At 38.3% G+C, this 25,814-nt stretch overlaps 2 protein-coding genes across 2 annotated transcripts in view; both read right to left on the reverse strand.

Moving 5' to 3' along the window:
• LOC105317904 (sushi, von Willebrand factor type A, EGF and pentraxin domain-containing protein 1) overlaps positions 1–13,507 on the reverse strand; it is a 29,208-nt gene extending 15,701 nt beyond the window's left edge. The window contains exons 1-16 of the mRNA XM_011414711.4: positions 12,629–13,507; positions 7,519–7,774; positions 7,030–7,206; positions 6,596–6,757; positions 6,325–6,504; positions 5,953–6,132; positions 4,929–5,129; positions 4,526–4,774; positions 4,207–4,443; positions 3,834–4,025; positions 3,614–3,738; positions 1,686–1,761; positions 1,458–1,598; positions 1,075–1,299; positions 550–711; positions 129–290 (exon numbers count right to left, since the gene is read on the reverse strand). Of these exons, the coding sequence (XP_011413013.3) occupies positions 129–290; positions 550–711; positions 1,075–1,299; positions 1,458–1,598; positions 1,686–1,761; positions 3,614–3,738; positions 3,834–4,025; positions 4,207–4,443; positions 4,526–4,774; positions 4,929–5,129; positions 5,953–6,132; positions 6,325–6,504; positions 6,596–6,757; positions 7,030–7,206; positions 7,519–7,774; positions 12,629–13,141 (3,238 nt within the window). The 5' untranslated portion in view covers positions 13,142–13,507. The remainder of the gene's footprint in view (positions 1–128; positions 291–549; positions 712–1,074; positions 1,300–1,457; positions 1,599–1,685; positions 1,762–3,613; positions 3,739–3,833; positions 4,026–4,206; positions 4,444–4,525; positions 4,775–4,928; positions 5,130–5,952; positions 6,133–6,324; positions 6,505–6,595; positions 6,758–7,029; positions 7,207–7,518; positions 7,775–12,628) is intronic.
• A 4,094-nt stretch (positions 13,508–17,601) lies between these two features.
• On the reverse strand, positions 17,602–25,294 carry LOC105317905 (uncharacterized). The gene is made up of 8 exons (XM_011414712.4): positions 25,065–25,294; positions 24,811–24,930; positions 23,556–23,791; positions 21,017–22,926; positions 20,728–20,898; positions 19,355–19,635; positions 19,072–19,257; positions 17,602–18,410 (listed from the first exon to the last, which is right to left on the reverse strand). The coding sequence occupies exons 1-8, from the start codon at positions 25,155–25,157 to the stop codon at positions 17,916–17,918; spliced, it is 3,492 nt and encodes a 1,163-aa protein (XP_011413014.3). The 5' UTR covers positions 25,158–25,294; the 3' UTR covers positions 17,602–17,915.
• Between the last annotated feature and the right edge of the window lie 520 nt (positions 25,295–25,814).

Below are 25,814 nucleotides of genomic sequence, written 5' to 3' on the forward strand. Positions count from 1 at the left end.
TTATTATGATTTGAAAAACAACGAAACTTTATGTGACACTATTCTGTAAGAATGAAATTACTGCGTGTAACTATACTAAGAGTTAATCATAAATTCCACTCATTATCTGTAGTAACTCCTGGACACACCTTCACACTTTTCCAGCACCCTGGATCCCCTCCGTTTTGTGGTTGTTCCAGGTGGACATTTTACACATGTGGTCTGTCCGTACTCCTGTTGATAAAACCCGACCTGACAGGTGGCGCACCGCTCCAGCCCGTCCCATGAGTAGGTGCCCGGCAGACACTGGGCTAATCGGGGCCATTAAGGTAGAACCAAAATTGTTTATTATTCATCTGTGTTCAATGGTATATAGGCAATGTTTTTTTAATTCGTATTTCGCATCGATCAAAGAGAAAAAGATATATCAACAATTTATTTGTCATATTTTACAACTACAGAAGGCCAGATTGTTTTGTTTATAAGTTGTACCTAAAATTAACATTGCGCTATATATAGAAACTATGATATAAAACCCCCCAGAAATTATAGATTATATCTCTGTCTGACCTTTGCACTCCTGTTCAGACTTAGAGTTGTTGTGGTCTGTCGTGGTGTTGATTGGACACACTAGACACGCCACACTGCCCTCTAGCGGCTGGTATGTCCCAATCGGACAGCCGGAACAGGATTTAGAGACGACGTTGAAAAATGTCCCCACCGGGCACTTCACTGTTTGTAATTAATGCGAAATAAAAAAAAAAGATTTAAAGAAGAAATATGAGATGTTTGATTAGTTTAAATGAAATTAAAATATCAATTTGGTTTTTTCATTTTTTAGAGACTTAATATGCCTTATTCCGTATTAGTTATTTGTCTTGTGGATAACTTCTGCAGAAAATACATAAACCTTGATATTGTTTGATTACTTCCTATATACATGTATAATGTACTAAACCAATGGTTATTAGTAACCAATATCATTAACCACAATATCTATTTATGCTCTATCCCTGATACTTTTTTCTCTTTTCTGTTGTTGGATGTAAAATAACTGATAGTCACTGTCTGTGTAAAGTTTTGCGAACCACTCACCACAGGAGGTGTTGACCAACACCCCTCCCTCCTTACACTTGTAGCGGGGGCCCGCCTTGCTGATGGTCAGATTGGCGAACTTGGCCTTGGTGCCGCCCACTTTGATGTCCAATGTTCCCCCACCCCCCTCCGTCTTCACCACCGTCAGCATCCCCTTGAGCTGCTCCGTGACCTCCTGTGTTTGATTGGCTGCCGGTAGCTGCCGGGCCTTTTTCTGGTACTGACCTAGATAACGGACAGAGAGAACCAGGGTAAGGTGAAGAAAACACAGGTGCATAGATTTTAGACACCATACAAAATGTAAGCATTAACGTCAAAACTGTCATTGATTCTCTGTAAAACAATTGTTTTGAGATGAGATCAATCTTTGAGAGCAGGCTTGCCTCTAACAATGAAGTCAAACGTGATTGAGCTGGCGACGTGAGCGTCAGATCCCCCCACGCTATCTCCGGACTCCTTGGACACGATCCGGACAATGTCACGCCGTCGTCTTCGTCCCAGAATTATCTTGATTCGGTTGAAATCTAAAAACAATCAAAACAAAAGGCAAGCGTGAAAATATTTTACAGATATTTTAAATATTATAGTACCAAATCATAAATGACCTTGACCTTCGTCCTCCTCTTCACAGGTCGCCTCCATGTCAGCCACCTCACAGATCATATTAGCGGCACACAGACCGTTTATCTAGACGTGGAAGAGAGAAAACGGTAATACACCACCATGATTAAAGATTATTGATCAAAACGTTAAAAAACTAGTGGGTATTGTTTTTTTTACAAAAAAACACATGTCTCCCCTTCTCCCCAAGGATTGTAATATGGGGCAAATTTAACAATTGAAAAGAATGATGTCAGCTATATGTTACCAAGACCCAGACAAAATTTTATTATCTTTTTCTTAATTTGACCTTGAGTAAAACATAGGCAACGTCATATATAAATCAATAGTACATCTAGGTGTATTATAATTGCTCTTTGTTTAAAGTTTGAAGCCCTTCTGTCAAAGTATATTCAGGAGTTGAACAATGAAGTTTTTTCTAATATGACCTTGAAATAAAAATTCTAGGTCAAGGTCAAAAATTTTGGTAAGGTTCAACTAGGTTATATACCATCTATCTATGATACAAGTTAAAAGTCTGTATGTTAAAGGAGTCTTGTGTTATGGTCCGGACAATATTTTTTATGAAAACTTGACCTTTAAGTACAAAATAGGTCAAGGTCAAAACTTTTGGTGGCATGCACTCCTTCTCAATACCATCTACCTATGTTCCAAGTTTGAAGTCTTAATGTCAAAGGGTATTTAAGTTATGACCCAGACAATATTTTATTATTTTTTTCTTAATTTGACCTTGAGTAAAACATGGTCAAGGTCAAATATTATTCAATAGTACACCTAAGTGTATTATTATTGTTCTTTGTTTAAAGTTTGAAGTCCTTCTGTCAAAGTATATTCAGGAGTTGAACAATGAAGTTTTTTCTAATATGACCTTGAAATAAAAATTCTAGGTCAAGGTCAAAAATTTTGGTAAGGTTCAACTAGGCTATATACCATCTATCCATGATACAAGTTAAAAGTTTGTATGTTAAAGGAGTCTTGTGTTATGGTCCGGAGAATATTTTTTATGAAAAGCTTGACCTTGAAGTACAAAATAGGTCAAGGTCAAAACTTTTGGTGGCGAGCACTCCTTCTCAATACCATCTACCTATGTTCCAAGTTTGAAGTCTTAATGTCAAAGGGTATTTAAGTTACGGCCTGGACAAATTTGGATGAAGAAGAATAAGAAGAATAAGAAGAATAAGAAAGTCGACAAAAACAATATGTCTCCCCTTTGAAAGGGGAGACATAATACACTCAGCACAAAACTCATTTATAAAAGCTTGTAGTAAGTAATGGTGATGTACTAGTCTACATAGTAAAGAAGATAATTTATTTTAGCGTTACAGAAAAAATCGCCAGTATACGGCTCAAATATTTAACGATTTATCTTGAAAGTGAAAAAAACTAAGTACAAAGACATTTATTTAAAAAAAACATAAAAAAGGGGAACGTCTATATTTCACTAAGCTCAGAAATTATTTTAAAAAAAGGACGTCAAAAAGCCAATTATATCATCATTAAAGATATAACGTCAACGTACTACTCATTACGAAGATCAATTTATCAAAACGTTACTGAAAAAAACGTCAATGTTCTAATTGGCTAGATATACTATTTATCTAAACGTTAAAGAGAAAGCATCAATAAACCGCTCATAACAAAGACTATTTTTATCTTAACGTAGGAGAGATTAAATCTATAAACCAATCAGTACAAACACCATTACTCTAAACGTCAATATTTTAATCGGGTAAGTGGCTTTTATCTAAACGTTAAAGAGATTATCTAAACCTTATCAAGAACGTCAAAATGCCTATCAAATTTGACGTACAAATATACGAGTTATCTAAACGTGAGAGACATTTTAAATTAACGCTTACCATAGAACGTCATGATACCATTTAGCACAAATGTCATTTATCTAAACGTCAGTACTTACCACACCAGAGAGAGTTATCTGGAAGTCCGTTTGGATCTGGTTTAATACTAAATGATCACGACAGGGAACTTCTGCTATATATGTAATGGAGGCCGGGAGCTCTATACTATTGGTCACAGTTTTAACTACAATGAAAATAAAATTAAAATCTAGAATTGAACCTGAATCTTGTTTTTAAAGGCCAATTACAGTATATATTATAAATGCATTAGATATTAACCTGAGCAGTCTGAGTAAGGCATTTTATCTTCAGGAGTCCACACATTATCATAGGCGCAGAAATAAAGGTCGGCGGGTGGTATGGCGAAGGCAAACCCTTCATTGCACGACACATTACAGTATACCCCCTCCGCTGTCTCGTAGCAATGCCGTCGTCCGTTCACTGGCTCTGGGGGATACTGACACGGGTGAGCTAAAATATAAAAAAAAATGCGATTGCAAGAAATACAAAGGAGCATTTATATTGGGTTTTATTGTTCTTACAACTGTACCTTGAACTGATATAATTTTAACTTTTTGCTTTATTTTTTCCGATTATTCACTATTTTTAATTGAAAAAATCATCAAAGTATGTTGACACAAGGACATCTTACGTATAACTTCGATTTCCAATTTACAGGTACTGTTATTTCCACTCTCATCAGACGCTGTGTAAATAACTATGGTCATCCCTCTCGGAAACAGTCCAGGCGCATGCGTCCTTTCCACTTTCGGTGTCTCCCCAGAGTTATCGCTAAATTGTGGCTCATCCCAGATGACTTCCGCATAAAAAGTGGATGACACGGTAGGATTTGGGGAGAAACAACTGTCAACCCTTGGAGGGGTAACATCTACCAAACACAATATGTACATTGAGAAAACGGACCAAACAAAGTTCCAGTGACGAACAACGTGTGTTGGCTGTTCACTGACCTGCTATGTCCACGGAGAACCTGCATTTTTCCCTGTTTCCGCTGAAGTCCTCGGCTATGTACTTGACGTAAGTCAGACCGATGGGGAAGCGTTTGGGCGGCTCCACGGCCGGCACCGCCGTCATGATTGGGAGAAGTCCGGAGTTGTCCAGCGCGAGGGGCACCTGCCAGTTGACCTCTACTGCATTGTCGTCGTCAGGCGCCACCAACTTAATATCCGCGGGACAAAGCAGGAAAGGTGGAGATTTGTCTGTGGATTGAAATTAATCTTTCCTTAAAAACATCAGATATGTAAATCCCATCACACACCACACAAAGAAATTAAAAATTCACATTATCTATTTCCCTATAAAAATTTTGATTAGTTTGCTTTCAATCGATTGCTGCAAATTCTACTTGTGTACCTTCACATCGGCTCATCTCGCCGAAGGACTCGGGCGCCCACATCCCCTCCGGCGTACATTGTTTCCTCTCCGGACCCACTAACGAGTACCCGGACAGGCACTCCACCTGGCAAATGGTCCCAAAGGACACCTCTTTAGCCGTACAGATAAGGGGCTTCACCACCCCGTCCCTGACCTGGGGGAGGGGCTGACAGGTGATCTCTGTAATCAAAGGGAAAAGAGCAGTGTCTATACATGAGACTAAGAGACTGACATAGAGGGAACACTTCTTATCAGGTTAATACCTTTATTAGATTTTATCAAAATTTTCCATTAAATAATATAGTTTCATAAATCAATTAAAAAACAGATTTAGTGTGCCAATATGTCAATAACGATAAGTTAATCGAATGTATTGAATATGGAGATGATGTTGTGGCCCTTCCCTCTTAAATGTACGGGCCATCTTAACATTGTTTATCAAATTGATATCTCTGGCAAGACTGTGTTAAGCTGTTTACTGAAGTGAATCGCCTTAATAATGAAGCCCATTTTGTTGTTCTATTTTTTACATACAAATGTTTTATTATTTACACTGTCGTCTTCATTAATTTGTTAAATTTTAAAATGCCTATATGCTCACTACCTTGATTAAGCCTGTCTGTCTTGTGTCTGTCTTGTGTCCAACTTGTGTTTGTATTGTGTTTATTTTGTGTCTGGCTTATGTCTCTCTGGTGTCTAGTATATTGTGCCTATCTGATGTATTTGTCTGGTGTCTCATAGTGTCTGTCTAGTGTCTATCTGGTGTATGTCTAGTGTCTGTTGCCTGATGTCTGTTTTGGTATCTGTATAGTGTCTGTTTTGGTATCTGTCTAGTTTTTGTTTGGTATCTGTCTGATGTCTTTTTGTTATCTATCTAGTGTCTGTTTGGTATCTGCCTATAATGTCTGTTTTGGTATCTGCCTAGTGTCTACCTAGTGTCTGTCTTGTGTCTACCTAGTGTCTATTTTGTGTCTATCTTGCGCCTGGCTTGCTCCTGTCTTACCCTTACAGCGGGTGGGGATCCCCGTCCAGTAGGCAATGGCCAGACACTCCCGTTTCCGGGAGCCCACCAGCTTGTAGCCCGTATCGCACGTGAAGCGGCAGACCGTGGAGAAGGAAAAGTCGTCACGGTCACAGATCATGTTCCCGTGTTTGGGTGTAGGTAATGGCGGACAGGTCTTCACTGCAGCAATAGATAATGAGGGGTTATATCATCACAACTTCTCATTAGCCAAAGAGGCTTTAACATTTACCTTAAAAACCACTATAAATTATGTTCAAAATAAAGGCCTTTTGCTCGATTTGTCACAGAGTAGTTTATGCCTATCGCTAGTACGGAAATCAGTTGACCAATCACTTAGTACGCAGTGCTTACTGACACACCCGGCCTCCTCTCCTGACCAGACCCCGTTCTCCTGACAGATCCTGAGACTGTTCCCCCGTAACTCATACCCAGGCTTACACTTGATTCCACAGGCCGCATTAAACACGCTGTCACAGTAGTCGTTCACGAAGTAACCATTGGCTGGTTTCTTCAACTCGGGACAACGAAGCACTGCAACAAATGACCATGTAACTAATATTTTTTTCCATGCAAAAATAGGTTGGAAAATTGACTAAAACAAATAAGGTGTGATTGGCTTTACCTGAGCAGCCCGTCCCGTTGAAGGTTCGGAAACCTTTCTTGCATGAACACTGGCTCACGTGCGTGGCCCCCAAAGCTGTAGACTGGTTCTCATCTGGACATTTTTTGCACGTGGATTCATCGCCCAGAATTTGATTGTCTTTATACGTACCCGGTGGACACGCTGTTATGAAGGTGAATAACAAACTTATTTTTTTTTCAATTCAGATTTAATTCATTATATTGAAATTGACTTTGTTGAAGTTTCAGAGAATTAATATGTTTTTTTTTTAATTTAGGAAAGTGAAAATGTGGCTTTTGCTGTCATTACTGTATTTTTTATCTACCGAATAAGAAACGGCACCTGATGACATACCTTTAGACATCTATGTACAACACAACAAAATAATGTTGATCATGATAACGTTTTATTTTTACTGTGAATTTGAAACTTACGGAAGCATTCTCCATAGAGTCCGGTCCCGTAGTATCCCTTCCGGCAGAGACATTCAAAGTTACCCGTATAGGTGCCACAGCGGCAGGTCGCCATCTTGTCACAGCATGGCGACCGATTGATGCAGAGATGCTCACATTTGTCTGTCCTCTGTGTCACGTATGAACCTGTACCCAAATCTACATAGAAATTTATAAAAGAAATATTGAGGACCACTGTTTGGGATACATGTGAATTGTTCATGTATGTTTTTTTCATGTTCGCCATGTATATTTTAATAGATATACAATATAGCCCGTGTATATGTACATTATATGTATATGTACATGTACATTTAAAATGCATGATCACAAAAATGCGAGATTTCACTGCAAAAGTATTCTTAATTCTGTCCACAAGCATTGGAATTGATTTCTTTCAAGTGAAATTTCATTCACAATCAATTATCATTCTTGAATATTTGAACCTGCAATAAAAAAAACATAACATGCCTTCGTGCAGGGCCCGGCGAGCCAGCGCCTCGAACTCTTCAAACGTGTCCAGGATATAGCACGTCTCGTTCTTGGGGTCGGACGCCATGTCGTGAAGTTCCCGGACGTTCCCGTTCCGGATGCCAAACGTGAAGATTTTGACGCCGATGTCGCGCAGATACTTTGCTTCCGACCTTGGGTCGCCGCCATTGGAGAATCCATCAGTGACAAGGAATATAGCTTTCTGGGAGTTTCTCCTTGATGTTCTCAGGACCTCCTTAGAAATAAGGGTTAAGCATATGAGAGTTCTTAAAGAGACAACGTTTAACGACTGTATTTGTCTTTCTAATTTGCCCCAATGATAACGATTTTTACGGAATTTTCCAGCATACCCTATGAAAAACCACCGCAGCCCTTATGTGGACGAATTATTGGCCTTGTGATAAATCTTTGAACAATCTTGAATCTACACCTTTCAATGTGATGTTTTAAATTGCGCCAGATTGTCTTTTGGTCAGAATTTGCTCATATATTACTAAGAGTCATGATAGTTTTAAACTAGGAAAAACCGCTGCAAAGGAGAAACTTTTTTTCACATACGTCGAGGACTGAACACGATTAAATCAGTAGACTCACTGGGTCTTTCAGCGTAAGTGAAGTGAAACACCTCACTTATTGTTTTTGTTTGTTCTAGTGTCTTATTCTTAAAACAGCCCGCCAAATCTCTGCACCAGTTATAGTTTAACGTCTAATGCTGTATGAATGATAATTCGAAAGAATTAATATTGATGAATTTTTTTTAATACTCCGGGGGAGGAGGAGGGGGGAGAATCCGAGACCTATTTTCAATAATTCTACTATTTAAATTTAAGAAATTTGAATTTTCCGGGGAGGGGGTGTCCAGCCCCGACCCCCACCCTTCTAGATGCGCGCATGTTATGATTGTGGTATATCTATTGATTGTTAGAACTTTCAAACATATCCTGGAAATGAAGAAAGGACAAGTTATGAACCTCCTAAATTTCTATTTCCACCACTTTTTGCCTAATATTTCGATAGTCAGAAATATCTGTGTGCCCGAACTACATTCATCCACTAAAATGAGAAAAAACACTTTTTCTGTTTTGAAATGTCACATATAAAAGTTTTTAATACACAACCAAGAACAGAAAGTCTACAGGGATTTTGCAATGGAAACGACATGAAAAATACCCGGATGACAATGTTGAAAAATTGCGCGAGGTGTCTCAAATATTAACGAATGGAGAAAAGATGTAAACCTTTCCCATTACAAATCTGCGTGAGAAATTTCTTTTCGAGTGACAATGAAGAAATGGGGCATTTTTCTCCTTATATCGATTTCAATTTTACTACTTTGAGAGGTATGTGTATTCTCGCTTCTAAATTCGTAAAATAGTGACGGAAACAGTTCTATAGTCTGTCCCAAGTTATAATTGTTTCCATCACTTTTTGATAATTTTAAATTAAAATACACATACCTTTGAAAGAAATACAGTTGAAATTGATAAAATGGAAAATATTCAAGAGATCTTTATTGACATATTATCTTATTACACTCATTAAAGTTCACTGGAACGAAAACAATTTTCTTACGAAGATTTATAATGGGAATCGTTTACATCTTTTCACCATTCGGGACTCACTCGGAACCCTTTCAAAATTTTTAATGTTATCATCCGCGCTTTTAATGGCTGATGCAATGCAAACTACCCGTAGATCTAGACTTTCTATTTTGGATTGTGTATTGAAACATGAATCGGTGGAAGGGGCCTTTCAAAACAGATAATATGGGCATTTTTCTAATTAGTGGATGAATCGTAGTTTGAGCACAAACGGTAGTTATGATTTTCGAAATATCCAGCGAAAAGTGGTGGAAGCAAGAACTCCGGACAGAGTATAGTAACCTTGGACAGACTTTAAAATATTCTAACTACTGTAAAATCGTAACAACTAATTAACAACTAATTAACAACCATGAAATCATCGCCTTCGATTATTGTCATGTTGTAAATTTTGTATTTACCACCACCCGGTAAATTCAAAATTTACAACATAACAATATCATGTCGACGCATGATAAATGTAGCAAGAACTTTTGTTGAATTTTAAGGTGTTAAAGATTTACATATATTTTTAACACGTTACAAGCACATTGGCGCAGATGGTGTAAGTTGTCATTAACTGATTTTAACTGATGCTCGTGAATACAATTTTCATCGGACGACGACGCATGATCTGTAGTGGTAAGTCAAAATTAATGCGCGCAGCAGTTCAGTTACGCACAAGTTGGTACATATTAGCTTGTTCACACTCGTAGAAACCCCCTGAGAAATTGTGTAACTTTGGAATAAATTGGTCTTACTAAGTAAGAAATTACTTATTCTTACGTTTAAGAAACATGTATGAACGTATACAACGTAAAAACGCTCTAAACGTGATCTGGCCAGTAGCGTTCTCATCAGCTATTTGACATTGTTATACTTTCATGTTAAATACTGAAATCTGATTGGTTTAGACGCAGTTCATAATCTGTTCTATTACCCTCAGCGTTAGCAACGCACTTAGCAACGGGTAACATTACGAATTGTTACATGCGCGAAAATCATGTGCGTACGGTTCGCCTTAGAATTCACGTTATTCTTATTTAAAAGCAGTGATGTTTTCTTTAAAATTAAGACATTCAGTATAAGGATTCTGAGCGGTCTCAAAAAAGTATTACAAATAATGTTATTATACTTTCATGTTAAATACTGAAATCTGATTGGCTTAGACGCAGTTGATAATCCGTTCTATTACCCTCAGCGTTAGCAACACACTTAGCAACGGGTAACACTACATAAATAGTGCCTGTTTGGGAGGGTAACAGTTGAAATTGACACCCCGAAAAAACCATTGTCAACCGACGCGAAGCGGAGGTTGACAATGGTTTTCGAGGGGTGTCAATTTCAACTGTTATCCTCCCAAACAGGCACTATTTATTTTGTTATACTGAATGTCTTAATTTTTAAGAAAATTTTACTGCTTTTATATAGGAATAACGTGAATTCTACAGCGAACCGTACGCGCATAATTTTCGCGCATGTAACATTTTTTAATGTTACCCGTTGCTAAGTGCGTTGCTAACGCTGAGGGTAATAGAAAATATTATTAACTGCGTCTTAACCAATCAGATTTTAGTATTTAACATGAAAGTATAACAAAACGAATTGTTACATGTGCGTAAATTGCTATATAAAAGCAGTAAAAATATTCTCTAAAATTAAGACATTCAGTATGTAAAAATAAATAGTGCCTGTTTGGGAGGATAACAGTTGAAATTGACACCCCTCGAAAACCATTGTCAACCTCCGCTTCGCATCGGTTGACAATGGTTTGCTCGGGGTGTCAATTTCAACTGTTACCCCCCCCCCCCCCCCCCCAAACAGGCACTATTTATATAATGTGGTAAAAAAAAAGTACTTGCCCAAAACACCTTTGTAAAATCTATAGGTAAGTTATAAAAACATAAAGAGCTAAATATATGCTGTATAAATGAAGCTTTTATAATTTTGATATAATACCAACAGGTTTGTTGTGTATGTGTAACGATAGACACATTAATTGTATAATTGTTTGAGCGCTAGCAGCATGCCATTTCTACCTATTTGTAATAACAGCTCCTTTTCCTTGATCTTTTTCTCATCAAGCTATCAATAATAGCGTATTCATATGCCTGCGTGTTCGGTGTAATTTACATATGTTGGGTATAAGTTGTCTAAACCGTTTTAATGTAACATTGCCTCAAAGGTGTTCAATTATGAACTCATTTAATTTTTTTTAAAGGATGAGCATCACAGAAATGGGTCAACATAGAGTGTGCCCTTCTAAATGTTTTATAGAATAGTCTTGCATATGTCATCTGTGATCAGGGGATTCATTTTTGGGAGTTGATTTTAATCAACTCTCCTATGCACTTACTCGGGCAAACTGAAAGTGAAACAGTGTTTGGACCTAAGCACAAATCAATACCGCTGACAACACTTAGTTCCTGAAAATAATCGATAAATTCGATGCAATGTATTCTGAAGCATTGTTTTTCAAGAAAACTTATTTATTAATACCATGAAAATAGTAAGATTTTAAATGGTACAAACAGTTTACATATCTTTTGAAGTCGTATCATGTATTCATACGCTAGACTTCAATGTACTAGTCTCGTTCAACCAGACGCTCGGCTGTCTCCGTTAATATCCGATAAAACAGAGAGTCTCTCTTGCTTGTCGGAGATAAATGGAGACAGTTGAGCGTTTTGTTGAACAAAACTAGAGTTCAGTCATGCCTTGATCCATACAATTTCTCAGAAATATTTCGATTACTGATACTACTTGCCATGCAAAATCACATATATCGCTGATTTTAAAATAAATGATAATCGATAAAATCAACTTCCGTCAGTACTTCAGTACTTTGATTAATTTATACTCTCGTCTAATGGCTAACAACACGGCAATACGCATATAAAGTGTGACCCATTTCTTTAAGAAAAATAATTCATAAAATTAAAATCACGTATCACACACGATCGGATTTCCCCACATTACATGTAATGTGTACACTACAGACAGTTTGGGGATTTAGTTTGTTCTCTACATCATTAATTTTCATTATTTTATCGTCTAGATTTGTCGTAAACACCAAAAAAAAAAAAAAACAAGTTCCCCTTTAAGTAGAATTATAAATGAATCGTAGAATGCTTAGTTTTTGCCCGATTTCTGGTTTTAGATTCTTCTAACGAGAGAGTCCGATGTTATCTAACCTACAGTGAAATCTACACGCGTGGAATTTCCCTGGGATGGGGACTAATGTGTTTACTGAATATATTCTCGTCGTCATGCGTCTGACGTCCGTCTTCCAATAACAAAACTTTTTTTTTCCATATTCAATGTCATATTTTTCATTTATATAAATTCCTATTTTTAAATATATAACCTAATCTAATTTTGAGGTTGAATAGGAATGGGATGGCGCAACATTAATCTCAATTATTTGAATAATTCACCTGATTCTTTTTATCTTAGAGCATTAACAATGAATCCCTGTAATCAGGCCGCCGTCTGTTTGAGGTTCTTACCTTGGCCTCCTGGAATGCTCCAAGGGTGAACGTCCCTCCCCCGACGTACTGAATGTTAGGGACATCCTCCTCCAGCAGCGTGCACTTATTCTTGTCTTCCAGCGGCTGACCCACGTAGTCAATCTGCTTCAGGACGCGACCTTTGGAGGAAAATGTGATCACACAAACTCTCGTGTGGTTTGAATCGACCGTGAAGTCTGCCAGCAGCTTCCGGACGAACTTGATCTCGTACTCGAAGTCACGGCGCCCAACGCTTGAGGAGCTGTCCACCAGGAAAATTATATCCACTTTCTTGTTACTCACCCGCCTTAACGCCTGGATGTGACGCTTCAATACAGGCCCCAACGTGTCCACTTTACTCTTTGACGCGATTTCTTCCTTTGTTCGCCGGAGAACCGATTCATTGCTGATAACGTCTGCGTCGTCATCGTCCTGGGCAGACGACAAAACACAAAGGTTAATGAATAGGAAACAGAAACAGGAAACGTTCCATATCCATGAGGAAACATACATTGCCGAGCTCAGAAATGAGATCGTCTGCTACTTGTTTCCAGAGCGCGGACATTTGATACCATTGAATGTAGAGAGAAGTATCGCGCTTTCTGAGGGGGGAGATGGACGTTATCAATGACTGCGAATTAGCCTGGCATTTCAACACTGATTTTCCCACTGATAATCAGATCTGTAAATTTTTGAAACATCGTAGAATAAATATTTACATATGTTACGCTGCGTACGTTTTTGTACGTGCGAGGAACAGTGATGTCTGACCTTGTTTCCAGGGCCTCACCGGGAAAAAATACGCGTATTGCTGTACTGTATGATAATCCCTCAGCAACACGAATTATATGAGATGCCCGTCTGGTTGTAAATACCACTAATGTTCGTTAAATTTGGAATTCATAACTTTCATATTTTAGAATACATGTTATCCATTGGCCGTGGGGGTGGAAGAAGTGAGGGGTGTCGATTGATGTTACTGATGTATAATGTACATACATTTACAAAGCATGTTAGGTGATTGTTTTGCCTAAAGAATGATTTGACGATAGCGTCATAACAACTGTCACAAACCATTCGCATTTTTGAACGAAGAAAATGTCGAAACTCGAGAATTTAGAATGTCAGATCTAGAGCTAGCAGACATGAGACATGTCGGAAGCATTTCGAGTCATTGCGTCACACGGAAACCCCGCTCACAGACACACAGACAAGGTGGTGTCTATATGGACAGTATAATCCATGGATCATTATATCTATGTAATTATGTACATGTTTTTTCTACTGCGCTATTCATAATAAATTATGTAAAAACTATACATGTACTTTATTTCTATTATATACTACCGGTAATATTTTATATATGATTTTCTCATAATAAAAAATAAACTTTCCTAATAATACACACAAAGTCTATGAAAAAACCATATAACGCCAAGACCTGTGATCCACATGTAATAGTTCATTGTAAAAGATATCAAGATTCGATTCGGTATAATTTTTTTTTATAATCCGGTCATCGACTTTCAACTTGGCATTATTCGTGTTCTGACTCTACGTCAAATCATGAGAAACGGGCTATACATGTATGGAGGGTAATCGTGTTCAAAAATCCAGACATGTAAACTTGTAAATCCGAATATGCAATCGTGTTGATGTGTGAGCCTGAGTATGAATATGTGTAATTCTGATCGTGGAACCTATATAACTCGGGCATAAACACGTGTAAGATTTGACTCAGTTCCTTCGCATGATGCACATTTTGCAACTTTATTGTTTACATTAGTTAATTAAACCTTCAACTTTGCATACTTTCAATCCGTAGTTTCTGCATTTGTAACTTCAGGCTCGGCAATAGCACATCTGACATGATACAAATTGACAAATTTGACAGGACCTTATATGGCAACTGCCTTGCTGCGGGAAAAGGCATGCCGTAACCGCCGGAATGAAAGAAAAATAAACACCGGTATTATTTTTAGAAAAAAAAATTGAGGTATGATTGAAACTGGACCAAACAGGAAGAGGTTCATGTAGAAAAAAAATCGTTGCTGATGTGACGAATGCGCTAATTTCCGTAATATAATTCTCATGGTATTATAAAAGGAAATGCCTAATATCTTATTTCTCTAAAAAAAAATTTGACATGTAATTTAAACTGGAATATAAGTAAGTGCGTACTCTTTTCTAGAAATGAGACGGATCAAGAAATTTCCTAAAGGGGTGAATATATTTTGAGCGGCATGGGGTTCGAAGACCGCCGTGAGGTCGCATGTAACTCCATTGCTTCTGAATTCTAAGAATTTTGAGAGAGAATTTTTAACCGGGTTTCCGATTATTGAAAGAGTAAAAATTGCAGGCGGGGGAGTGGCTGTCAAAAAGGTACCCTTATTGTACCAATAACTCCTCGAACAGTTTTCAAGATAGGAAGTTGTTCTATTGCAGATCATTTATACATCAGAGGTATGCAAATTGCTAGGATTTTGATTTCTGATAATTTATCAAAAAATATCAGCTGTTGAACTTAGTCATTTTTGGGTAAAAACATTGCATATAGAGTACCCCATTTTTACTCATGTTATTTTTCTGAATTAGTTAGAATAAACGACCTGCAAAAATTTGGTAATTTTTCGCGGAAAAATTTATGTTACTTTACATGTATTAATACTTTTTATTGTTGTGTAAGTGAAAGATAAATAATAACACAATCTTCAATAATAATAAAGAACTAGCGCATATTTTTTGTGCGCTGTAAATTGAAGTTTTACTATGGGAGGCACTGTAGCTCCCAGGTCGTCCATCTGTATTTTTAGGCAGGGAGCTACAGACCTGCAGCTAGTTCACAAGTGGCTGTAAAGCTGTATTATACTAGCTCTCCAGAAAATTTTTATCAACCAACTTCACAAAGTGAGTCTGTATTGAACCGACATTCAGGACGTCATACTCATATCCCGTAATAATTGCTTGAAATAATAAAAAAAATGCCAAATTTTACCTGCATGATAGGCTTTCCCCCTATATATTGCCGACAATGCAAAGAAACATTTCTTAAAATAATTTATATACATTTTAATTTCACGACAGTTAACCTTATCTTTGGAATTTTTATTCATTTGTTTTAAAGAGGATGTCGCTTCTTATGTCTCATATTAATCACAATCTCAAAACCAATGTCTTTAAATAGTTTGTTTTTCTCGATAACTTTGCAACTCAGCTGACGGACCCCGTGTAGTTTTTCATCCGAGGCCTATACTTTAACAATTTGTTGCATGTACTCTAATAACAGTGGCGTCGGAAGCAAATTGAAAGGGGGGGGGGGGGGGGGGCTAGACTAATCATGGAAAATATTGACAAGAATTCCCATAATCATGAAAATTCTAACCCGTGGGGGAGGGTATACCAATAACTCTTACCTGTCCAATCCCCCCCCCCAAATCATGAAATTCCTAAACCCTGGGTGGTGGTGGTGGGGGGGGGGGGGGGTGCTAGTATACCTACTATGACTCTAATTTTCAATATCACTATTAATATTTCATTCTCTTTAAGGTCTTTTAAGGAACAATTTTGTTTGTTGCGAGGAAAAAGTAGGGGGGGGGGGGGTTGAATCCTCCCTGTTGCTATGTCCCTAATGGTTAGGTCTAACTTGGCAAAAAAGTGAGGGGGGGCTAAGTCCCCCCATAGCCCCCCCCCCCCCGGTTCAGACGCCTATGAATAAAAATGCGTACTAGTATATATCTTTATACACGTGTATTCAAACAAAGTCATTAAAAGTAATTTTTTTCAGTTCTAAGAGAATTCTTTACTCGCATCTTTTATACATTCTCTTGATAAAATGTACACCAATCTCATAATTTAATTTTCCGTAAACTAATACTCCATGAAATGTTGTTATCCAGAGATAGTATGGTAATAGGCTTACCTAATATTTTTTTTTATTTATTCCGTTCCTATTCCGGCGATTACGGCATGCCTTTACCTGCAGCTAGCCCTTTTTTATCAGTGACGTCACTGTTTCCATATAAGGTCATGTCAAAATTCGACAAACTTGTAGACTTTACATTTGTCAATTTGTATCATGTCAGATGTGCTATTGCCGAGCCTGAAGTTACAAATGCAGACACTACGGATTGAAAGTGTGCAAAGTTGAAGGTTTAATTAACTAATGTAGACAATAAAGTTGCAAAATGTGCATCATGCGAAGGAACTAAGTCAAATCTTACACGTGTTTATGCCCGAGTGTTATAGGTTACACGATCAGAATTACACATATTCATGCTCAGGCTCACACATCAACACGATTGCATATTCGGATTTACAAGTTTACATGTCTGGATTTTTGAACACAATTACCCTCCATATACATGTAGTTTGAGACTACCGGATGAGTCTGAGAAGTCGTTTTGGTTTGCTTCGGAATTAAGGTATTGTCATATTGGATGAAATGCGTCACGTGACTGCTGTCATCAATTCTGAAGACGGTGAATGGCAATAAAAATGGCCAACGAAATGTGTTTGTCTTTGTTATATTAGTATATTAACATTCCACGTATATTTTGCATGTAAAGCTACTGCAGATATAGCACCATAACACAGACAGGATACTAAAAGGTTAAATCACGAGTTTTAATTGTGACGTCACAAACGTTGAACGCTGATAAATACAACGTCACAAGCGAAAATCAAAGATCACGCTTGTGGCTGTTACTGTGGCTCTCTTCCATTAATTTGAACTTACCCATAGGATAATACAGTAATTTGAGGTATAATTGGCATTTGCGTACAACGCAAGAAGGTAAAAAAAAATGTAAATATAAGCATTAAATCCTTATTTTTTGAAAAATATAGTCTCATAACTGCAACGGTGTGTGCAAACAAATTTTCATAACGCGCTAAGGCGCGTTATTCAATTTGAATGCACACACCGTTGCAGTTATGAGACTATATCTTTAAAAAAAAAAAGGATTTAATACTTAAACAAAAGGTCCTCGCCAAAACAAAAGCTGATTAGGTTTATTACCAACTGTCCAATGATAAAATACTATGTCATGCTAGTATTCTGTAACAATGTTTTTATACATGTATCTTCTATTAAAAATATACATGTAGTGTAACAAGAAAAATCACTACATACTTATGTTTTCATCACTATTATTCAACAATTAAAGTCATCAGTAGAATATGCAATATGCATGTGGCCTTTAATAAATTAAATACAATGACATTTTAACAACTTTGTACGTACATTGATGATGAGTAATCTACAATAAATAAGATAGCGGATGCGAATTCAACCTTTCCAATCCGGAATGATACCAAGCTTCCTTTGATTACCGAATCCTTTCTTCTTGGTATTTCTGTATTCAAATATCTTGATCCCTCGCGGCGTCAGAGTGGAGGGGGTGTTGGAGCCGTTGGAGTAGAGCCCCCGGGGTGTGATTGGGGGGAGGGGCGGCGTGGTACGGGAGGTCCCATTGGTCATGCCCGTTCTGTCTGACAGCGGGCGGGTGCTGTGTTTCTGGGACTGGGTGTGCGCCGTGGACGGTGGACCGTGCCCGTTAGGACGGTGCGGTGACGTCTTCTGCCCAGGGGCGTGCCCATTCTGATTGGTGCTTTTGTCGAACTGGTTGAGATTTTCCTGGGTAAGGGGCATCACCTCGTTGCTAGTCCCGTCCGACCCCTCACTCTCGGCAATTGTCTCCAGTTCTGTGGCGTCGTCCGGCGCGAAGTTCTTACCCCCCAGGGACACCGCAGTGGCCTCGACCTCCTTCAGTTGTCTTGTTCCCTGTCACAAAAATAAATATCAGGGATAAGGCCATGTATGAATACATCACGTTTATCTTTATATCTCCAGCTTTCTTATTATATCGTTATATCGTTATATCTAACTTCAATTCACAATAAACTGCTGAACAGGGCTTATATGGTGTACTTTCATGTATGGCAGATGATCTAAAATCGTGCAAAGTGACAGTGGTTTGATTTACGTCTAAGAGGTTTACTGCAAATCACTTCTTTTGTAATCTGTTTTGCAAAACTGCTTCGTGAACAGTGAAAACTGGTGTACAATGGTGAAAGCTGATAGTGTTTATGAACTGCCGTCTATCAATATCAAGTCACGTGACAATCAAATTAAGGGCGTGGCGCTGATTATCACTCAATAAAAAACAATCGATATAAAAACCTCAGATATTTGTATCCTACGCTACCAGCAGAATATCTTATTTCTTTTATTTGCTCCTTCACCTATAAATGACGTTTTTTGTGAAAAGTTACGTTTCTTTTGTGATTTTCAAGAAAACGAATTACAACAAGTGAATACCTCTGGCAAATATTCTGATCAAACAGGTTTGAAACATTGAAACTTGATCAAAGCAATAATAGATGTGATTTGACGATGGAATGTGTATGATATAATTCTTGTGAACTGTCGTAAGAAAACGTACCCAGTAATGGAAGGCCGCCGCGGTAGGACTGACGTCATGGATCTGTTTCTCGGAGTAGGGATCTATCATGTCTTTACCGTCCAAAGCGACATCTAACGGGACGTCACGTGGGTCAAAATCAGCCATTTTGAATTTGATGGATTCCTTACCAGTGCGACTTATTATTCCTTGGCACTTCGGCCATGTCTAAAATCAAATTTTGTAAATACATGTAAATAATTTGTGTTTATCGACTTTTAAAATGATATACACATGATTATTGGTTGTCAATTCCTCGACCTACATCGATTTCCCAGGGTGGGTGTCCCAGGAGTAGAAGGGTACAGGACATGACCTCGTGGATTCCCGTGGGGGGACAGGTGTAGCGCTTCAGCTCCGTCAAGGCCTTGGTGTCCGTCATCATGACCTCCTTCCGGAGGTTTTTCAGGGTGTTGAGCCTGTCGAGAAGACGACTAGCCAGCATGATCTCCGAGTCGAGGATGTTGTTATAGTTACAGGCGCGCGCCCGGTTCAACCTTCGCTCCAGCGTGGGGATGTGTCTCTTCTCGTAGGCGTTGAGTAAATCTACAAGGTGGGATCAGTAGTTCTGACGTTGTTCACATAAAGCTTTGACGCTTTATACATAAAGTTATGATGAGGAACACAAATTAACATGAAAATTCACATCTCAGAAAGCTCGTAGATATATATTTAATAAGGAGTTTAGATTCACGACCAAGTAAACTACAACACATATCAAAAAAGAAAAAAAGAACAGATCTCTTGCATCATCAACTGCGGTAACACTGTTGACATATTTTTGCACAAGCGATGTAAGAATTAACGTATGTTAGTAAAATAGCATACATGGAATCATGCATTTTTAATGCATTTACACGAGAAAAAACTTGACGAAACTTGACATAGTAAATGTATAAAAGAATGTTTAGAAATGTAATGCTCAAAGAAAAGAAAATACTAACTAAATATGATACTACTATTTGTCACTATGTACATTCATAAAAATAATCGAAGTTCAAGACAAATACAAATGTATACTAAAACATCTAAAAAAGATCAAAAGTTTGATGAAACACTAAAGTTACATTGAATTAGAGGTCACAGATACACGCTGTTAAGATAATTTATAAGAAAACATATACATAAGATTATGTTAACAAGATAATTTGTAGAAAAGAAGAAGAGGCACACAACGATGAACTCATCAAAATTCCAAAATAGTTAAAATCAAAACAACAACGCAACACAAAATTTAATGTCCCCCCAAGGGCGCCATTTTGTGAATAGATACGATATAAATAAATTAATTAGGTTTCGATATCTTGAATTATTTTTTTCAATTTTCAGAAGTTGAAAAAAATCAGCTGATCACAATTGGAAAATAGCATGACTATAGGGTTTTGTAATTATCTGATAATTTATTTATTCGTTTGAGAATTAATAAATTCTGCCCAACCCAGTATTCAATGCGCCCAATGGGGGATGATCGTGTTACAAAGGGACTGAGTGAGTGACGTAAGTACTGATCATTGTATACACAGCGACTGAGTGAGTTATTGATCATTGTATACACAGCGACTGAGTGAGTTATTGATCATTGTATACACAGTGACTGAGTGAGTTACTGATCATTCGTGACATCGTTCTCTTGGCTACCTTTGCGGACGGCGAGCGCCTTCAGGGTTTGCTCCGCCCTCTCCAGGAGCTGGTCCTGGTTGTTATTGCTGACGTTCGCCGTGTATACCATCATCGCCTTCTCAATCATCCCAGCATTCTTAGATTCAATGGCCTCCTCCAGTCCCTGTACCATCTCCTGCTTCTTTTTTGCTTAAAACAAAGTCCAAAGAAAAAAATAATTAGCAAAACATTCTGACTCAGTCAATTTTATCAATGACGCCAAATTAAGGAAAAAGTGATGTAATTTGATGAGTAATTCAGCTCATACCTCTTGCCTTGAAGTGAGCATCCGGGTCGAACGCTGGTTGTTCCGGTTCATTGGCTTCCGCCGAGTTTATATCAAGACGACGTATTTTATATTTGGCGACATAGTTAAGGGAACCATCGGGGTTCTGTGTGATTACGTCAAAGTTGTATTCCCCAATTGACGCCAGAGGAACGTTAAACCAATTGCTGCCGTCTTTCCGGAGTGGTGCTACGTTCACTGTTTCGTTTTGATTGTCTTTTGGTGTCAAGGTAGCTACTATGTTTGTGGTGTCATCTGGCGCGGGGACTAATAACTCCACCTCTTTGGTGCGAAATGTCTTCGTGATTAACCTCGGGGTGTTCGATTTTCCTGTAGTAGGAATGTTCGAGAAATCAGTTACCCCTGACCTGTTTGACAATGAACCACGTGACTTCGACCTATCACTCTTGTTTCCCAATGGCTTCTTTTGTTTTCCCGCGGATATGATTAGGAATGAATAAACATGAACGACATTCGATTCCTTTTTCGCGTAAATGTTGAGTGTGTATTCGCCGGCCACCGGTAGATCCATGTTGTACGTGTGGAGGCGGCCTTCTTGTGATGCCGTGGCCATCATGGCGTTCCTTGCGTCCTCGTTTGTGCAGTCAATCTCATGTTTGATTTCGGTCGCCTCATCTGCCTCTATTTCTACAATAGCATTACCTTTTTTGGTTCTCACGATTGTCTCTGAAAACACAGCACGGACACCAAGTTTTTCTGCATTTTCAGATGGACCCAAAGAGTTGTTCTCAATGTGTGGGAATGGGTTATCAACCTCTTGTTTCCCATTGTGTTTTATTATGTAGTTTAACACATTTTCAACCTCTGTGTCCTTTTTAGGATTTCGAGCATTAATTTTCATGATGTAATGTCCAGCCTTTGGAAGCCTTGTATTGATGATGTAGTGCCCCTCCTCCCATCGGAGCATGACGTATTTAGTCAGTGTGGCGTCATCAACTACACCGGACCTTGTCTCCATTGTTAAATTGGAATCCTTTGGAGCTTGAATCTTGATTTCGATAATCCCATCATCAGTGACGATCTTAGATTTCTTGTGTGTTATAGGTTTTATTCCGCTTTTTAGCGTCGTCATATTCGGACCCCATCCGATTTCAGGATTGTCGGGTAACGGAAGAAGTTTCTTTTCTGGGACAGGTGCGCGAACGCTGTAAGTGCACATGAGGTCAAATTCCTGTAGGTCCGGATGATTAGCGTCTTTTCCATAGATTTCAAAGTTAAAAGTCCCACAAACCGGTACATCGAAGTCGAAGAAGAGATTCGTACCTGTCTGTTTCATTTTCACGCAGTTGTTCAGCAGAACGTCCACATCCTTGTCATCCTCCATGCTACCTCTGGATCGATAAAACACATATTTGAATCGCAAAAACTTGCTTCTTTTCGGGGGGAGATCAAGTTCAATGTGTCCAATGCCTTGTTTCAGAAACACGTTAACTCTGCGATTCTTTTTTGCGGGAAACTCCACTTCGAGCTCGTGCATCCGTTCTCGAACGTACACAAGTTTTTCAAACTCCGACTGTTTCATTGGATGAGGCAGCAGCTGCCATTTTTCGTCATCGGGTAGATGAGTCCATACCAGGTGGAAAGGCTCGGTGAAGAAGTAGCACTCATCCACCGGTTCCCTGTGTTCTAGTTTTACCTTTCTCTCTACCCTTCTCTTGGTGTATTTAGCCATGTGGATCTCCCCTGGGGTATCCCCGCTATTGATTTCTACACAGGTGGTGGCCCAATACACGTCGATCAGGCGCCATTCGTCTTTCACATAGACGGCGTTCCACTGGGCTTTGATGGCCTTTTTGTTGAGTGGTTCCCCGAGTTTGTATGCTGAGTTCTTTGTCATGCCATCCACTATTACGCACGGAACATCAACCATTCTAGAGAAAAAAAATATTATTTATCAATTCAGTTTAAAACATACATACATGTGTACAGACACACCCACAAACAGACGGCGCACACACAGACGCACAGACTGGGGATTCAATAAGTGCTGAATATATTTTTTTTATAGAATCTTTGAAAACACCGACATCGAAAGCATTAATGTCACGTCAATGTTGGAAAGAAATTGATATATGATATCAATTACTATAACACCCACTACTGTTGATATGTGTCGACCACAGAAATATGACGTGTTGAGAGAATATCAATGTACTATAAATGTTAAATACTAGCAGTGCTCACAGTAATAAAGCTTTCGATGGCAAAATTTCTGAAGAATGTTTGCTCTTCCTAAAGCGTTTAAAACTGTTGCTTGGTTCGTTTGCATTTTCTCCTGATATACCTGAATTGTGGTCCTTAATTGTTATTTGTCTACACTTGTATATTTGTATATACATGCACTTTATATATATATATATATAATAAATTTGGTGATGAATAAATACAGAATATAGTTGAACGGCAAAAATTGAGAAAGAATATCAATTACTATGACAACTAGGCGCCATAGAATTATAACATGTACTGGATTTTCAGTGGGTAATCCCAAGGTACTCACTGGCACAGGATGTAGAAGAGGTTGGCATGGTTACCAATGTTACACTGAATCTTGCTCAGGTACTCCAGCACGCTGTCTGCCGGCGGGTTGGGGTCAATCTGCAGCTTCTTCAGGTTATATGACGTCACCCACCGGAACACTGACCTGACCTTGACAAGGTCATCCTGCCAGGCGCCCTCGTCCGTGAGGTAGTCCGCCAGCTCCACGAACGACGAGTACAACAGTGCGTGAGGCGCCTACCCAAAAAAAGAAGAGTAGCGAGCTTCTATCATCGTACGCTAATTCATGATTTTAAGGTTTGCAGCTTATCAGCATATATAAAAGTTACAGTTAATAAATATAGGCATACATAAATAAAAAAAACCGTTTCCTTCCAAGAAAAAGCAAGTAGACAGGTACATTCATTAACAAGGAACCAGGGGTGGTCTTTTCACTTCGCTTTTTAGCAATAAGGGTGTTTCTTATAATTAACAAAATTAGCCTTTCTACTTTTATGGAAGTTTTAGGTTTGACAGAGTTTGTACAAAGCGTTACCAAAGAGTTATCCGTACAATATTAGAGCAATATCTAAAAACAGCTCTACCTCTGATATCATAAACGATACCTACATGCAGATGCTACCAAGACATAATTAGTACTTAGGTAAATAGTAATGGAGTCTCTCTCTCTCTCTCTCTCTCTCTCTCTCTCTCTCTCTCTCTCTCTCTCTCTCTCTCTCTTTCTATCTGTATCTTTTTAAAAAATACTTATCGACCAAGATATGTTCTATTCACATTTTGCATATTAATTACTCGATATTTATAAATGCCTTAGGATTCAAACAATGGATATATAAAAGTATGAATATTTTCCAAGATTTTTCCGTTGAAACATTCCCTCTACCTTATCAGGTTTCAATACACAGCCAAATAATGTGATATCTACGGGGATTTGGTATTGCAGTAGACCCGGATGATAACGTTGAAAAATTACGCGAGGTATTCCGAGTGACTTTCGAATGGAGAAGATATGTAAACTTTTCCCATTCCCATAAATCTCCGTTAGAAATCAGTTTTCGTTCCTGTTAATTTTTCTGAGCTAAAAATGATAATGTGTCAATGAAGATATCTTGGAAATTATACCTTTCATCGATTTCAATTGCACTTTTTTCACAGATACACGTATGTGTATTTTTATTAAAAATCAGCAAAAGGTGCTGCATAAATATCATGGAACAGACTATAGTATCATTTTTTTTCAATGAAACACGACTCACTTTACACGCATGATTATCAATGTACTCAAAATCCACATCCGCCAAAAACTCCTCCTTTGTCGTACTCGGGACATCCGTTTCCGGATTCTTATTTCCTTTCCTTTTTTTCCGGCTGGTTTTCTATAAGAAAAATGATTGCTATGAATCGTCTATACTAGGAAAATATTGTATAAAGGAGATACAGATTTAAAAAAAATAGAGAGAGAGAGAGAGAGAGAGAGAGAGAGAGAAGGAGAGAGAGAAAGAGAGAGAACCTTTTTGGGCGCCGTCTTTTTTGGTTTGGGCTCCTCGCTCGCGACATCCATGAAATCATCTTCCTCCTCGGGCTGTGAGGCACCCGACCCCATGTTGAATACCTTGCTTCACTCACAGCTACCAATGCTTAACTGACCAATCCAGAGTACTTCTATGATTCACAGGGGGAAAGGGTAAATATTTCTACAACTACTGTAAATATTTCATAACGCTGTCTCTTAACTCAAGCTGTCAGAGTTAAGACCACTGTTGTATTTTGTGAAGTTTAAAACATAATCTAATACACACATTTAGAACTTGTTAAGGTATATTCCGTATAAATATTGCTATAAGGGTTCAGAGGGGGATTAAGCTGCAAAAGAAAAAAAAGTGGGCTAATTCTGGATTAGGTTAATCGGTGAACAATTGTACATTTCAGGCCATTCTAGGTCAGTCATTCGAAACCATTTACTTCTGGATTGTTTTATTTTTTTCAGAGATGAGTTTGGTCTACATATAATGTATGTTATATTTAAAAATATCATATAAATTCAAACGACAGCATGTCCCGAGGTGATTAAGATAAATTAGCTCACTTTTGATCTCAATCTCATTTTCCAATTACATATTCTTTTCAAAAGGGAGACTAAGATCCATCTGAAGGGAGTTTATCTTTATCTAAGGCTCCGGGTCTGGTCAAAAAGAGCAAAAGACTGACTCAACTTGACTACAAATATCAGCCGGTCTTGCTGCCGTTTCAGAATGTTCCA

The sequence above is a fragment of the Magallana gigas genome, chromosome 7 (assembly GCF_963853765.1).
Source record: "Magallana gigas chromosome 7, xbMagGiga1.1, whole genome shotgun sequence".
In the NCBI taxonomy this organism is placed as follows: Eukaryota; Metazoa; Mollusca; class Bivalvia; order Ostreida; family Ostreidae; genus Magallana; species Magallana gigas.